Source organism: Larus michahellis, chromosome 5, assembly GCF_964199755.1.
Source record: "Larus michahellis chromosome 5, bLarMic1.1, whole genome shotgun sequence".
Lineage (NCBI taxonomy): Eukaryota > Metazoa > Chordata > Aves > Charadriiformes > Laridae > Larus > Larus michahellis.
The window spans coordinates 55,530,178-55,545,889 of NC_133900.1; the positions used below are offsets into that span (position 1 = coordinate 55,530,178).

Below are 15,712 nucleotides of genomic sequence, written 5' to 3' on the forward strand. Positions count from 1 at the left end.
GAATTTCCTTGAATATTTTCTCCCGTAGGGAAGAGCAAAGCTCAGAATTATGACACCCTGTATTCATATAAATACCATGAAATGGTTGTTTACAGTGAACTGCATATCAATCCAGCAAAAAGCCCCACTGCGCAAATGATGTGAAGTGGTTACAATAACAGGTAGCTCTTAAAGGACCCACAGCTGAAACCCAGACATATTTATACTTGCTGCTATGAGGTTTCTGGTGCTCAGCATCTTTTTTGATCACATCGTTATATCAACTGCTCGAGTTTCCTGAGGGTTAAAATACCTGGTTTGGACTTAAGGATACAAGATGGAAAAGATCTGACAATCCAGGTGCAAGCCCAGTCACTTCCAATAATCTCATCAAGCAAACTACATATTTAAATTGAAGTACAGATGCTTACTGTGGTAAGGAATTCGGTCTGGACAGGAATTTCACAACTGGTTTTGGTATCTTTGATCTTGGACCAAACGCTAGCCCCCAACGCCCCAGGCTTGGAGGCATCTCAGGAAGGCCACCTCTGAACCTCACTCTTCACTGAAATATGCTGCTCTATGAGGAGTGGAAATCTAGTTTCCCATGGGGTAGGACTTTGCATCTCTACATTCCTTCCCTTCCCCTCCTGGCTCTCTCATTTCCTCTCTGCCTGGCTGGGCAAACGGCAGAATCTTTTATGCCGTGCTTGAAGCTATGCATGAACTGACTGGCCGGTGGGTTTTTGCCTCTAGATAAGAGATAGTCTCAGATAAGAGACTGAAAGTGTTTTTCCCTTTGTGGATGTGAAAGTTAATGTCCACCTAAAACTTGCAGAATGGCATATCTGAGGGATCTCTGCCTCTGTCAAATGGGACTGAAAGTGATTGGTGGATTAAAAAAATTCTTAAGCAGGTCACTGAGACAAGGTGGTAGCATACGGTTTGGTTTCCTTTGCACGCTACTGCTAGAAACAGCTTCTAGAAATCAACCTTTCTAGCTTATGTCTTTTTTAGCGCTTAAACTGTTATGTTCTTCTGCAGCCGAAAACCTCATTCCAAACATGGGATGTATCTACTGTATGGCGTTGGGTGATTCAGATTTACCTTGTGTCAGAAGCAAAAGCAGCAAAACTTAGTTTGGGTGCCTCTTTCTCCACTGTGTCATGTAGCTAAAGCATCATGGTTCGGTGGTAGGTGTCAGCACCACAGCCTAGGGTCCAAAGATGACAGGCTCATTGGGGCTTGAATCCATTCCTCTTCTCTCTCAGACTCTGCTCAGGGTGGGGACAGAAACAGAGACTGGCATATTGCAGAAGACCTGGAGAAGAAAAAGGCAGAGATGAAGAACCTGAAACATGCAGGATTATTTTGTTCATCAAGGTTCCTGTTAGTCTGTCTGAGCACAGCACCATAAAAATCACTGCCATAAAAAACAATGTCCTGCCATGGCTTCAAAACTTGCTCAAAGTGAGTGCCCCATGTTTGCTCCCCTCAGCCTGCCCACATGCAGAATATGACTCCCAACCTTTCTGCCCCACCATGAAACCTACAGGCCACGGTCCTTGCCAAGCCGCATTACAATTACTGCCAGCACCGAATCTTTATTGCTTGGATTTGATCCGTGTGTTGCTTTCCCAGCTCGCTCTCCACCCACCCCATAATAAAGGATGGGCAGTGCCCTCACTTTGCTTTCATCCATTCCCTCCTCCTGGGCGGTCATTCTCAGGGGAGCACCCACATACTCCTCATTCAATAAGTGGGGAAGGTGTCCAAATGTGCAATGAAGAAGGAACATGTTCCAGATGCATGAAATGACACTGGGCTTCCTGAAGACGGCAGTGGGCAATGCTCCAGGTGTGGCTAGTCGAGCCTGCCTGGCCTTTGCATCACTTCCACTGCCATTTCCCTCTGCCAGGCAAGGCCGTACCCAGCAAAGTCTGGGCTGCAGGAGTACTAACATTTTAACAAGGAGGGTCATTTTCTTCCTCAGTTGAACTTTTTCTGTGACCACATGTTCTCCGTTACTCAGTATTTCTAAGGTTGGGACCAGAGATCTTTTGGAAAACATATTGTCATCCCAATAATAAGTGAAATTTTAAGAATGATGTTGAAGGTGGTTAGGTAAATTGCGCTTTTCTGGGCTTAAAGTCTATGACTGCAGCATCCTAAGGTCCCATTTCTCCACTTCTTTCTGTTCAACCAGGATGGACAAAAGATGCGGTCTCTGATTGCTGCTAATTCCCCAGTATCATGCTGGGGGAGAGGTGTTCCCATCCAGGACTCCTGCCATTAAAGAAAGGTGGTGTGAGCCCATAAAACCCCTCACTGTTAACTCTGTGTTCAACTGCTCTACAAATAGCAATTAAAATTCATTAACTTGATTGCTCAGAGACAAGCAGAGGGAACCTGGACATTTTTATCCCTTTTCTCTGCTGGGTTTCTTAGACACAGGGTGGAAACCTGGGTGACCCATGAGGTCTGTTGAGCATCCTCATGTTATGAAGAGATCTGCTACTACAACCACAACTCAGTGATAGGGAAAAAGAAATTATTTGGGATATTTTGAGGAAACAGACGACAGAAGAGTAATGAGATATTCTTTCTTCCCCTGTGGTGATAAATTTAAAAGCCAAAGAAGCAGAAAGATAAACTGTAAGAAAGACTCACAAACTGCATTGTTCATTTTGATAATGTTAAAAAGCTGCAGATCAACGAGTGCAAAAGCAGAACATGCTCCTTTTGATACAACTCGTGATGAAATTGGACATGTGCTTGTAGGTGCCAATGGCTGCCAGGAGGCAGGTTCTGTTCTTTCAGCTGTCATACGGCAGATTAAAACTGATGGATGGATCTAGCATCTTTTAAAAGGTGAAATGAAAGAGTCAAAAAAGCCCCAAACCTTGCTATACAGCAGTAGCTGGAAGCGGGAGAAACACTGCTAGAATAATTATGACACAACAGGCAGAACCAACCAAAAATGTTGGGAGACCTCTCAGCAAATGGCTGCCAGTGATTAATTTTAAGGGTTATCAGCAAAAATGACGGAAGGAAAAGGCAAAGAAGGTGAACATCCCTGGTGATCGGGGTCTTCAGAGTGGGGAGCATTGGCTCCTCAAGGCACAGAGCTGGCTGGGCAGGCAGGACTGGAAACTGTGAACAAGGAAACTGCTGCTGTTTTCCTACTGCGCGGGGACTCTGTGAATAGAGATGATCACACTGTGGAAATATCCTCCTCACTCCCCCAGCACACCAGCAAAGCTCTGAATGTGTAGGTTAACACCTATGCTGAAAGGTGGAAATTGGATTTTATTCCAAAACTCGAGCTGAGAGACTAAACTTCATTTCCCATACACTTTATTTCAAGAGTTTGAAAGCATCTGAGGGCAGATTGTCTGAGCTGCTCTGCTTCATTTTGAGCTGCTGCTGGTATTGGTGGTAGGACATCCTCCAGCTGTGTGCCAGCAGCCCACAGGTATACCATTTCCTACGTCCAGGTATATCTCATGGATAGGAAAAACTGGAACCAGTACAGAATCTCATCTGCAGTCTTAGTACTCATGTGCAAAATGTTTCTTTGTAACTATTTCAATAGGCAACAAGGGACAGCAATGTGGCTTTTTAATGCAAAAAGGCACCATATTTCATTATATAAAACGTCAGCTCTCAGAGAGCAACATTATATGAGATAACCCATATTTCAGTGGCCACAATTAAGCAATGCCTTATAAAATGCAGGTTTTGTTTCAAAATGCATTCTTAGCATAGGCTGAAAGAGCTTACTCTGAGTGGGGGGAAAAGGTGAGAATCAAAGGAATATTGGGAAAAAAGTTGCTGAATTAAGATCAGTTCAGTAGACACACACATTCTAGCATTCCCATAGTAAGAAACAGATTATTCAGTTTATTTACTGAGGTATTCGGGAGGAAAAAAAAAATTCTTGCTTTTCTGCTTCTGCATTTGCTGTTTATAAGTTCAGAACAACACAGGAGTCTTTCAGCACTGGCACTGTGAACAAGCACCCAGGAATCACACACCTTCTCAGCTACAGCAGGTACCAAGTCAGGGTTTCCCTGCGATATTGTTCTTCATGGAGGGTGCTCTGGAGCAAGTCTGACTTTCTGCAAGATCTCTGTGCTTACAGCTTTAAAGAACACATTGTTTAAAGACCAGTGGAGATTGTCTAGAAAAAAAGCCAATAACCATCCAGCCAAAGAGGTCATAAAGCTGATGAAATGAAATTTTATTATACAACATCTGAGATTCCTTTTATTTTTCTCTAAACCTCTTCAGCATTAGATAAAGTTTTCTCAGCTGAGGCTGAGCTGTGAAACAAATTCCAGAGGAGATTAGCTGAAACTGAATTTTGCCATCTCACTGAAAAACCTGCAGTCCTTTGTTTCACAGAAAGCCTTGCTAGAAGAATGACGTTGCTTGTATCATTCTTTGGTTTAGTCCCATCAAGCAACCAAAAACACTCAACCAAAGCCAATAAATTGACAACCTTATCCTGAGAACGTTTTCTTTCTCTGAAAAGGAGGCAGTGCCTAGGACTCCATGAGGGCCATCCAGGAACTTGTCCATATCCATCGTATGCAGGAGCTCAGATACCGGGTATGAGAATAGGAGGTAAGCTGATTAGAAGGCATGCAGTGTAGATATATGCTGTGATGCTGCTTTAGTGATCTATGGGCCAGTTTGTAATCATGATGCTATCACTGCGTGACCACAGACAGAGCTACTCTGTGAGACCTCGGTCACCTCCAAGTGCTTTCCCAAAGAGTGGTGGGATGTGAGTTCGGTACGTGGATCACAGACGGGGTCTCTCACCATTACAATGATCCTTAAATCAAAGTGATAGGAATGGAAGACTGGAAAAGCCCTATCTAGTCTCATGCCGTGCTGTGGCAAGGTCCAGTACAGTAGATCCTCTTTAACCAACCTGGGGAAAAGACAAAGGCCTCTGGAGGTGAACAACATGGACCTCTAATGCCACAGCCCCTGTCATAGGGGTCTCATAGGAGATGGAGTGTCTGGCTCAATATTTTTTAACTGTTTTCACTTATATGTAAATACATCCTTCCCTATACCCACAAATGTGCAGGTTCACTCTCCTGTAGAGAAGCCTTTTAGAAAAATGAACTTGCTATAAAAATGACAGCTTGTTGGACAGCAAAGACAAATTAGTGCTAGTTGCAGAATAATTACATTGACAAACTGCTTGAGTTGTATAATGTTAATGTCAATGAAAAAGCCATGGGTCTTCAGAAAAACTGTAGCAATATGGGAAAAATGGAGTGAAAACCAGGATCCCAAAGTAAGTTTTGGAAATGTAAATAAATCAACAGTCCAGTGAATCAGGGTAACTAGAGAATGGTGAAGAACAGGAGGGCAGCTTTAAACTCTTTGCAGGGCTGCCTTGCACGTGAGCTGTTCCTTTGACTTCAGTCTATCACTAATGTCACTAAGTAGCCTTTCCAGAATTGGGAACTAAATGCATAATAAAGAACCCCTTGAAACTAAAGAAACCATAAATTTTAACCTCCCTGGCACCGAGACTATTATTTCAAGAACAGTAATGATTAGCAGATCTCTTGTTTTTTAATTGTAGGTATAACAGCTGGTCAGCGTATAGATTCCTTACATCATTGTGTGTGCAATGGGAGAACACAAATATTCCAGTAAAGCAGTAAAACCATACTAAGTTTTCCCAGCCCACGTCGGCATCTTGAAGTCAGAACTTGAAGGTAACTGTGACCTGCACAACTCTCCATACATTCTTTTATTAACTTTATGGCTCAGAGAGAAAACTACAATGCTGCTGAAACTGGGCTGGTTCAAAGGAAGAGCATGGGAAAGCACTGCAGGGATCTGCACTGTTTATGCAGTAAGGTTTTATAAATGTCATTCCTGCAAAAGGTGAAAAACTTTCGGAGTATAAATAATTTCCCTCCCAAAGGATATTGAAGTGTATTGCCATGCTTTAAATTAACAGAGAGATAAATTAAAGTTAGTTTGTTCAAATGACTGAGTTTATTTTCTTAGGGATGAGGTGGATATATTTTAAGTAATTTGATTCAAGTAAGAGCAAGAAACTTAGTTGTAGGTCTTCACAGCAGTCAAATTAATTTCCTCTCCCTTTTGCTCCAGTTCATACAAACGTTCAAATCCACAGCAAAGTGGCAAGTTCACTTCTAAAACAACCTACTGGCTCAGCACCTAATTGTAAGTTAAAAACAAGGTGTGGTAGCTGAGTTCAGTTCAAAACCATAAAAGTAATTCATTTTCCTGAGCACTAGTATTTACTTGCAGGTTTTAAAGAAGACCCTGACCTGCACAGTTTATAAAAGCTTACCATCCCGCACTGTGAATTTTCTTTAATATTGAAAACTGGATTTAAAAAAAATTGGCCTGTATTTTCTGAAGTGTAAAAGGAAAACATTTATGTTTCTATAATGAGAGCATGGGAATTAAATGCTGTGATGTCAGACTAAGTACTATTACTTTAGCTCCTGTACAGTTGAGTGATTTTACTATAATAGTTTCTCATAATAATGCTTTTTATCTGTAATACATAGGGGATAGAGAGACTGACAGAGCTGTAATCTTTCTTTCAGAAGCATGGTGTTAAATGAACAGGGGCCAAGTGAAAATATAATTCTGAGAGGAAGATAAAGACGGCCCTATATAAGACTGAAATAAGACGTGTCACCATTTCAAGTGAAAGATGTTAGCTCTGAAAATAATGTCATATATTAGGAAGAGATGTCACATGAAGTCAGCTTTGAATTTATACTACAGGGCCTAGAATTTATTTGTTTGTGGCAACAGGCTGCATACAATTGCATGAGTTTTGTATAGTCCCTACTCTTGCCGTTCCTATTTGCTGTTTATGCAGTGCTGTATGTGCTGAGCATGAACGCGTTTATGAAGACTAGGGCCCTGCCCCAAAAAACTCACCATTTACTAGACCACATCATGAACAAACATGTTCTCCTGGTTTCACGGCTGCCTGCGTGTACACGTAAAGCTCCTCCATGAGAACTGAGGCAAACCAAGCCTGGAACAGCTTCGGTATAGAAGCATGGAACGGTAACTTGTAGTGGAGCTGCCAGCCACCCATCAGGACAGGCTGAAATTGCATTTCTCTCCTAAAACTCTTGAGCTGTCTTTTCAGTGACCTTTTCAGGGTGTATGGTCATCAGTGAATGAAAGGCAAATACGCTGGTGCCCCTGAAGTATAGTCTGACCCACCATCACTACCACACAACACCGTCAAAATTGTACCGCTGCAGTAAGATTTTACGCTGCTGTAAATCACCACCAGGTTTAACGTGCTCGCATCTGTTATTTTTACATCACGCCACCCAGTCACGTCAAACGCTACAGCATTTCCATCTTTCTGGGGTCCGCACGCGCTATTGCGCGCTGTGGAGAACGACCTGGGGAAACAATGGCGACTGCAGCAGTGGTTTACAATCGGTGGGCAGGCGATGATGGCAGGATGAGTGGCCTGGCTGCCGTGGCTGATGGCAGTCCAGGGACAGGAGAGCCTCCCTCGCCTAACCGTGAAGGCCAGCACCTCAGGAGCCATTTGCCTCAGGGGCTCTTCAGGGGGAATACAAGGCCCTCGGCCACCATCCTGAGGGGTGCAACCTCCATTTTCGGCCTGCCTTGCCCGGGCTTTGGGGAAGGCTAAGCCCACACAAAGACGGTTGCACTGAGCAACGTGGGGGTCGCGTTCCTCCAGAGCGGCGGGTGGGCTGCGGCCCCTTCCGCGCGGAGTCCCCCCTGCGGAAGGGGCCGCAGCCCCCGCGCCGCTCTGAGGCAACGCAACGCCTCAACCCCCCTCCCTGAGGGAGCGGCTGCGGCCCCTTTAAGGCGCGGGTCACGTGGTGCTCGCCGGTTCCTGGGCGGCGGTGTAGTCCCTTGACCGGGGTGGCAACGTCGGCCGGCGGGGCGAACGGCAGCGGGGGGGACTACATCTCCCAGCGGGAACCGCGGCGGCGGGTGAGCTCACCGGCCGCGCCCGGGCGGGCCCCGCAGTTCACGCCGGGAATTGTAGTCCACACGTCGGCTTCGGAAACGGGCTGCGTAGCGGCGGAGGGACTACGCATCCCGGCGTGCCCCGCGGGGCGGGTTCCCGTCAGCGCAAGGGGGAGCCCCCCGACGTAAAGGGGGATCACTTTCCCCTTGTGTCCGCCATATTGGACGGTAACTCTGGTCAGCGGCGCTGGGGCCGAGGGAGTCCCCGTTGCCGTGACAGTCGGTGCGCTCCGCTCCTCGGCGCCCGGGGTGGCCCCTGCCCCGGCCCTGCCCGTCCCCTCCGCTCCCGGGCGCTAGCGGCGGCCCCGCGCCCCTTCCCCTCCTCCTCCTCCTTCTTCTCCTCCTCCTCCTCCCCCCGCTCCCTCCTCCCTTGCCCGGGTGTCAGGCACCATGAGCCCGGCCGACGCCAAGCGCGGAGCGAAGCGCCGGAAGAACAAGCGGGGCGGCGGCCTCAGCAGCACCGGCGGGCCGGGACCCAGCGGCGGCGGCGGCGCCGGCGGCCTGGGCAAGGCCGGGGCGGCGGCGGCGGGAGCGGCCCCTCTGCGGGCTGCGACCCAGGCGGGCGCCGCCTCGCCCAGCGCGGTGGGCGGCCTGCTGACAGCGCCGGCGACGGCCGCCGGCAACGGAGCCTTGGGCGGCGGCGGGGCCGCGGCGGGACACGGCGAGGTGAGGGGAGTGGGGCGAGGGGGGGAGAGCCGGGGCGGGCGGCGGTGACATCCCGCTGCGGCGGGCCCGGCACACACCCACCCAGGCGGGCGGGGGGCTGCCGCCGCCGCGCCATCCGCCCTCTCCTCCTGCCCTTTTCGGCGGGTGCAGGCCCCGGGGCCTCGTCGGGGCGGGGGTAGGGAGGGCTGGGCCCCGGGCAGCGGCGGGGGGCCGTGGCGCTGGCGGGGCGGGGGGGCCGGGCAGTGTCCCCGGCTCCCCCACCCTTTGTGGGGGAAGGGCAGCGCAGGCTGCGCGGGGCCCTGGTCCTCCCGGGGTTTCTCCCGAAATCCTGGCGGGAGCCTCCTCTAGGGTCCCCACGCTCGGGGGTCTTCGGACTCGGGCCCCACCTTAATGGAGGAGCTGTAAGAAATAGGTGGCCAGGCCTTGAAAAAGCAAAAATACACCTTTGCGTGTATTTTTTTTCCCATTACTGTTGGGGTCCTTTTTGAAGTAGACAACTTCGTGAAGCGTTCATTGTAGGTTGGGCCGTGGTTTGCATGCTAGTGCCTCAGAATAATTTAGATCTGTTACATTATTTCATAATATGGTGAAATTTATTGTGAGCACATTGTGTCATTTAATTGTGGGTTTGGGTTTTTTTTTTTTTTTAAGAAAAATTGCTCAAGGAATTAGGGCTTTAGAAAGGTATCCTGCTGGCTCAAGTGACAAAAGAGTAAATAAGTTTACGTTCCGTTCTCTCATAAAGGTTACCCCAAATTTTTTGTTACCTACACAAAGCTTGCATTGGTGTATCATATTTACAAAAGCATTTCCTGCTGACAGTATCTTCAGGCTTCCATGTGTATGTCATATAGCCTGCTCTGTTTCCTCCCTTGCTCTCATAAACTTGTACACATAAGGGGGAAATAGAAGGAATGGCTTTTGTGATGTAGGGTGTCTGAAATACCGTGATGTAACAAATGGTGTGGTTTTTTTTTTTTTTTTTTGTTGTTCTCCATCTAATTTTGTCAACAAGCAATTTGGTGATTGTAGATTAACTTCTTTTTCCCCCTCCCTCTTTAAAACTTGTCTTTCTACACTCTCGTGCTTGGTTATTCAAAACCCACAGTGCTTTAGATTAACCATTTATCTGTGTCTATTCTAATCTGACAGTTATTTCAGGCAGAATTTCCTTTTGGGACGGTAACCCTTGCATGATTTAGGTATCCAGAAGAAGGATGTGTGTAATGGCAAAGAGGTGTGCAAGTTGTTATTTGTAACTTTGCAAGTCATCACTGAACTCTGTTCTAGTTAAACCTCTAGCAGGAAGATGCATCTTGTTTTGCTTTACATCTTGGATTGCAAGCTCTTCCAGGCACAAGTTCCTAGGTATTGTTTGGAATAAACATGATAATGCCAAGGGAAATACAGCAAGCAGTGGAGTGATATGCAGAACGGGACACTGATGTGATTGAAATAACAAAGGCTCCACTGCTACTGGTATTTTGATCTGTTTGTGTCTTGTGGTTATGTGTAGTCTAGGACTTTGATTCTAACTTAGTTGCACTGTATCAGGTCTTTTTTCTGAAATTCATCTTAAAAGGGCAACATCACTGCTAGTCTTCATACTTCATATTTCTTCTTGCTTTCAGAGTAGGTAGTTCCTATTAAAATTTCTCAGTTTTCAGCAGTCTTCACTTGGAAAGTTTAAGTTATATGTTCAAAATTAAATACAGTATTTCAGCACTATATTTCTGGGAAAATACTTGTGTATATTGCATGTACTGGTATATTATTCATACTCTGGTAAGTATGCACAATGTTATTTTTGAATGCATTTGTAACTTTATATTAATTGATTATTTTTTTTGTTTGTATTCTTAGATGTGTATGCAATTTGTCAAATTGTTTCCATTTCACATAACAGTGTGGTACAAGTGATTCTGAAGACTGATGGACAAACAGGGAATTAAGAAATCAGTTAAATAGATCAGTTAGTTAAGCTAGAGTAAACCTGCAACCTTGTTTAATCAAACATTAAGCATATTAGAATTAGATTTTGGGGGATAGATAAATCCCTCTGCTCAGTTTCTGAAAGGTAAATGCTTATACTCTGTAATACTCCTTTTAAGTTGGTGTTACTTCTTCCATACTGGCTTCAGTGCCCTTTTTGTTGACATTTTCAATACTTTTCCAATAGTGGTGACATATGAAAGTTGCCAGTACTTTAAAGTTAACTGATAATCTTGTCTCAAAGATGAAAGCAGAGATGAAATCTTAAAGCATCGTTACATGACTATTACTTACATGAAAATGCAATCTTCTTAATGGTTAATAATTTTCTAGTTAAGGGTGCATGGTCAAAACAAGACTTCGTTCTTTGAGTGAAAGACTAGCATATGTTGTTTCTGGATGAAGTTGAGAAAGAAAGCTGTGTATTTTACATGACTGATCACTTCTAAATTAGGTGCAATATTTGTTCTGGCTGGATGGAGAGTAAGCAACACACTAATAACTGTAAAGTAGTAACAGAGTTGCTTTACTTTCATCTTACACAAATATTGTAAAGTTCCAGTTAGCGGGCAAGAGAAGTCATCAGGCAATTCTCTGCTGGGCAAACTTGAATGTTTAAGCTCTGAAAATATATAAAATGCCTCAGAATTTCCTATTTGCTGCACAGCATAATGTATTCTACTTCTTAGCGTGCTGTTTCCAGCTTTGGTCACTTCCCTGGTTTTAGGGCATCCGTTCTGGAGGTGGTGGGTGCATCCTTCTACTAATGTTCTATTAGATGCTTCTTCCAAAACTTGTCTAAAATATAGAGTGAAACAAGATGTTTAAGGAATGATCCTGCGTGTGCTACACATACTTGTGTGTCAGTAATTGTTCAGAATGAGGTATACTTTCAACGTGCTTTATGAAACAGGTTGAACAGACTTTTAAAATGGCTTTATTTATGGTTTAAACTAAAAGCACATGTGCCAGTATTGTAGCTAAGCCTGTTAGTGCTAACAAATATATTTTAATTGAGGTTTTTATACATCTTATCTCAAGGGGTTTTTTAAGGCTCTAGGCTAAATTCTGCATTAGAGTACATGCTGAGTCTTGTTCTGGGATGCAAGTGGGCAACTCCTAATGGAATCTTCCTGGAAGCTACATTGCCCCATGCACATGCTGTATAGCATCTGAATTCATCCTCAGTAGCACTGTCAGATGTTTTAGAACCATAGTGAAATTAAGGATGCTTTGGCAGTGTTTTAATGCAAGGGAGTATCTCAGTTTTGGAAATCTGTAACTGTGTCAACTTTAACTGGAATTGGAAACAAAGTCATTTAGTTGTGTGGTGCTGCTGCCGGACTTCCTGAAGAGTGGTATTTTTTTTCCTTACAGAACTACTTAACAGCAGTGTTATGGAGTGAAGAGTCAAGTATCCTATAAATAATAGTAATTTGCAACCATAAAATAAAATAAATATTTTAAAATTTAATGTATGTATTTAAAGCAATAGATCTTGCTTTCTGTTGTTTTGGGTTTTTTCTTTTGGTTGGTTGGGCGGTTGGTTTTTTTGTTTTGTTTTGTTTTTTGCAATTCAGTAATGCATTGCATCAGGCCTTTGTAATTTGATCCTATAAATTTTTGACTGATGCTTGGATTACTGATGCTGTGAGATGCATTTGATTATCTTTATCAACCACTGTATAACTCATAGATATACTGTAGTAAAATTGGCTGTTCCTTAATATGTTCAGGTACTTTGGAGTGAAGAGTTGTATGTTAATGGCTGATCAGCTACAGTAGTAGTTTTTGTTACAGGTCTGACTGATCTTGTGTTATTAAGGGGAATAATTTAGTAGCCGTTTTACAGTTCTCACATTTGCATTTTTCAAAGTACTGTTTGTCTGTCAAGTGTAGTAATGTATTAAATATTCTTATATTTGAGAGCTGGTTTAGAGTTTTCATAAAATATTTCATTGGACTGTTACTTTATTATGAGATACTGCTTTTTAAATACATATTCTATACATAGCAGGCCATACATTGCCACCTTTTAGACCAATTTTTTCAGCAGCTTTGTAGTTCGTTGCATTTTACTGATATCTGTGCTTGATTTGTTGTTTGAGATTTTTCCCTTTCTCTCTTCCCCCTCCATGATTCAAACGTTCAAAAGAAATAGCGTACAAAAGAGGAGCTTTGTCAGGAACTCAGAAGTTCAGCAAATAGCTAGCTTTTGTACTTTTATGTAGGGCCTCCTCCCTTCCAAAAGCGAGCTTATTTTGGCCAATTTTTGTCAAGGCTCAGGTAAACTAGATAAATTCCAATACACAGAATAATATTGTAACCTCTACTCTTCAGGCTGAGGAAGCAGGTACTTCTAAACACTCATAACACTTACCTGATAAAAAATACGTCTTTTTGACAGTCTAGTAGCACATTTGTTCCTCTGACTAAATGCAGTTCACTTTTTTTTTAAATAGATGTGCAGTCCCTGCCCTGAAGAGCTTATGCTCTGCTTGTTTTTTTGTGGTGTTTTTTTTTTTTTTTTTTTAATAAAAGGACATGTAACAGAATGGGATTAAACTATTAGGATTGGGTTTAGACGGTATGGTTGCGTTAATTTGCTAATTTAGAAAGAGAATCTATTGTGACTTAAATGAATCTAACTAGAACACTTCAAACTTTAAAACAAGCTTAATGGTTGCATAACATTCACATTAATAGCTCTTTCTTAGCTTCTTCCCGTGATCATTTAAGGTATTTTTCAGCTAATAGATCTGAGACCACAGGCGCATGTATTAGTGGTTCGTTCAGATCTTGTAATACTGCTCCTGGGAAGTGTGTGCCTGTGTGTACTCATGACCTTGACGTATCTCCAATCCCCGAGCTCTCCATTTCTCCCCCACCTCCAGCACCTGCTATATCATGGTCAATTGATAATGAGAATAATTGGTTGTGAATTGCTAAATGAAACATGTGGAAAGCGTGTCCAAAAAATTGCATCTGGTTCAGTGGTGTCTAATCTGTACTAGCTAAGTATCCTCCTATGGCTCTTTTATGAGACATTTGATTCTGGGTGTGAAGGCAAAGGATTTTTTTTTTTTCCTTTTCCTTGATGTACTGGTTGCAAAATCTGTGAGCGAGAGAGAATGAGGAAGAGAAATCTTTTACTCTAAAAAACATAGTGACTCCCTTCCCCTCCAAACTTTTGTTTCCTGACTGTGAAAATAAAACCTTGTTGATATAATTTGGAACTAGATTAATATGAAAAGTTAGTTCTGAAATAAGTGCATATTGACGAGAATATTCAGGGTTCTGTCCAGTTCTTGTCCTGCATTATTTTTATTTTTTTATCCCAAACAGTACCTGAAGCTTCATTTAGGTGTTTTATATCACATTATTTTCTTGTTTATGGTGTTTATCCTGGGGCCTACAAGAAAGCTGGGAGGGACTGTTTGCAAGAGCGTGTAGTGACAGGATGAGGGACAATGGTTTTAAACTAGAGCAGGGTAGGTTTAGATTAGACATTAGGAAGAAGTTCTTTACCATGAGGGTGGTGAAACACTGGAACAGGTTGCCCAGAGAGGTGGTGGAGGCCCCATCCCTGGAGATATTCAAGGTCCGGCTTGATGAGGCTCTGAGCAATCTGATCTAGTTGAAGATGTCCCTGCTTACTGCAGGAGTGTTGGACTAGATGACCTTTAAAGGTCCCTTCAAACCCAACACATCCTATGATTCTATCATCTTGTAGTGTTATCCTGTCTTGGGGGGAGCGCTCAGATCCCTTCTCCTTTAAAGTCTGTGTAAGGCAGGGATCCAGGCTTACTCTCTTCTCCTTGCCTGGCAAGGAAAACTGAGTGGATGTGGAAATTCAATTTGGTAGTGTTTGGTGCCTACTGGACTAATGTTTAGTCCTTGATGTATGTGTAGTGAGAGTGGTCCATAACAAGTACGGGTCTGCTGAAGATGTGTTGTGGAGAATTTATTGGGAGAAATAACTGGGAAATAAACTTGCTTTGCTTAGGATGTGCAGGGCTTCACGGATGTGCTAGGCAGTGTTCCAGGATTTATTATGGATCTGGGTAATCAAAGAAGACTTAATATTTGTTGGGGCTCCTTCACTGATGAGAAAGGAGGTCATATATCCTCTTTTATTAAGGTAATGAAACCAGCTCCCACATTTTCCTTTCTTGTGGTAACTTGTAATAGCAACCGATGTAGCTTTAAACTGCTCTGTTTTGAGAAAAAGTATTCCATATGTGAAATTTTCCTAGGATAGTTAAAGGGAAGGAAAAAAATTGAGTTAAATGGATAGAAGAATGCTGCAGTTCAGTTCTCTTTCTCAATGGCCTATAACATTATTGACCTTCACCTCCTAGCTGTGTGAGGAAACACACCAGAAATAGTATTAAAGGTAGGTTTGAGCAACATAGTAATTTTTCTGAAGTATGTGTTTTCTTTTCTATATATTTTCTCTTTTTTGATATAGAATGTGCGTCTGCTTTAGTGGTGCAGAAGTTAGTCTGTTTTACAAAGTAGATTTTAGGGGAAAAATTAATGCGGTTGCCTGCAAGCCTGTCTGAGGCTGTTGAACTGAAGTTGTTCATGTTGGACCAACGATAGTGCTGGAGAAAAACTTTCTTGGAGTGTAAATGTTAACCATGTTCTTAAATAATCAACTTACCTTCTGTTGCACAAGTCACAAAAATAGTTTTCTCTATCTCAAAATTCCTAGTAATGATAAAACACACTCAGGCAGCTGAGAGGGAGGCACTCCTGTTCTGCATCACTCTGTAGAGTGGCCATCTCTCTCCACTCTTTATTAAAGGAAGCCTTGAGGGACTCTGGTACAAGCTGGACGTGCAAAGTTGGATAGTATGAAAATTTCTGTAGGAGGTCATGCTTAGCCTCTAATGCCTATTCAGTTATGGCTTATTCCTTTAAAAAAAAATTAAAAAACAAAAAGGAAAAGCAAAAAAAGTTGGAGCTCAAAAGGATTGAGATGAGTGACCCTCTCGGTCATTTCTTAAGATTAAAAGAATAGCTT

The 15,712-nt window shown here is 43.5% G+C and overlaps 1 protein-coding gene across 3 annotated transcripts in view; it reads left to right on the forward strand.

The window, feature by feature from the left end:
• Positions 1-8,269: 8,269 nt before the first annotated feature.
• FAM193A (family with sequence similarity 193 member A) overlaps positions 8,270-15,712 on the forward strand; it is an 82,204-nt gene continuing 74,761 nt past the window's right edge. For all 3 annotated transcript variants that reach the window (XM_074587401.1, XM_074587403.1, XM_074587402.1), the window contains exon 1: positions 8,270-8,691. In XM_074587401.1, the coding sequence (XP_074443502.1) occupies positions 8,416-8,691 (276 nt within the window). In that variant the 5' untranslated portion in view covers positions 8,270-8,415. The remainder of the gene's footprint in view (positions 8,692-15,712) is intronic.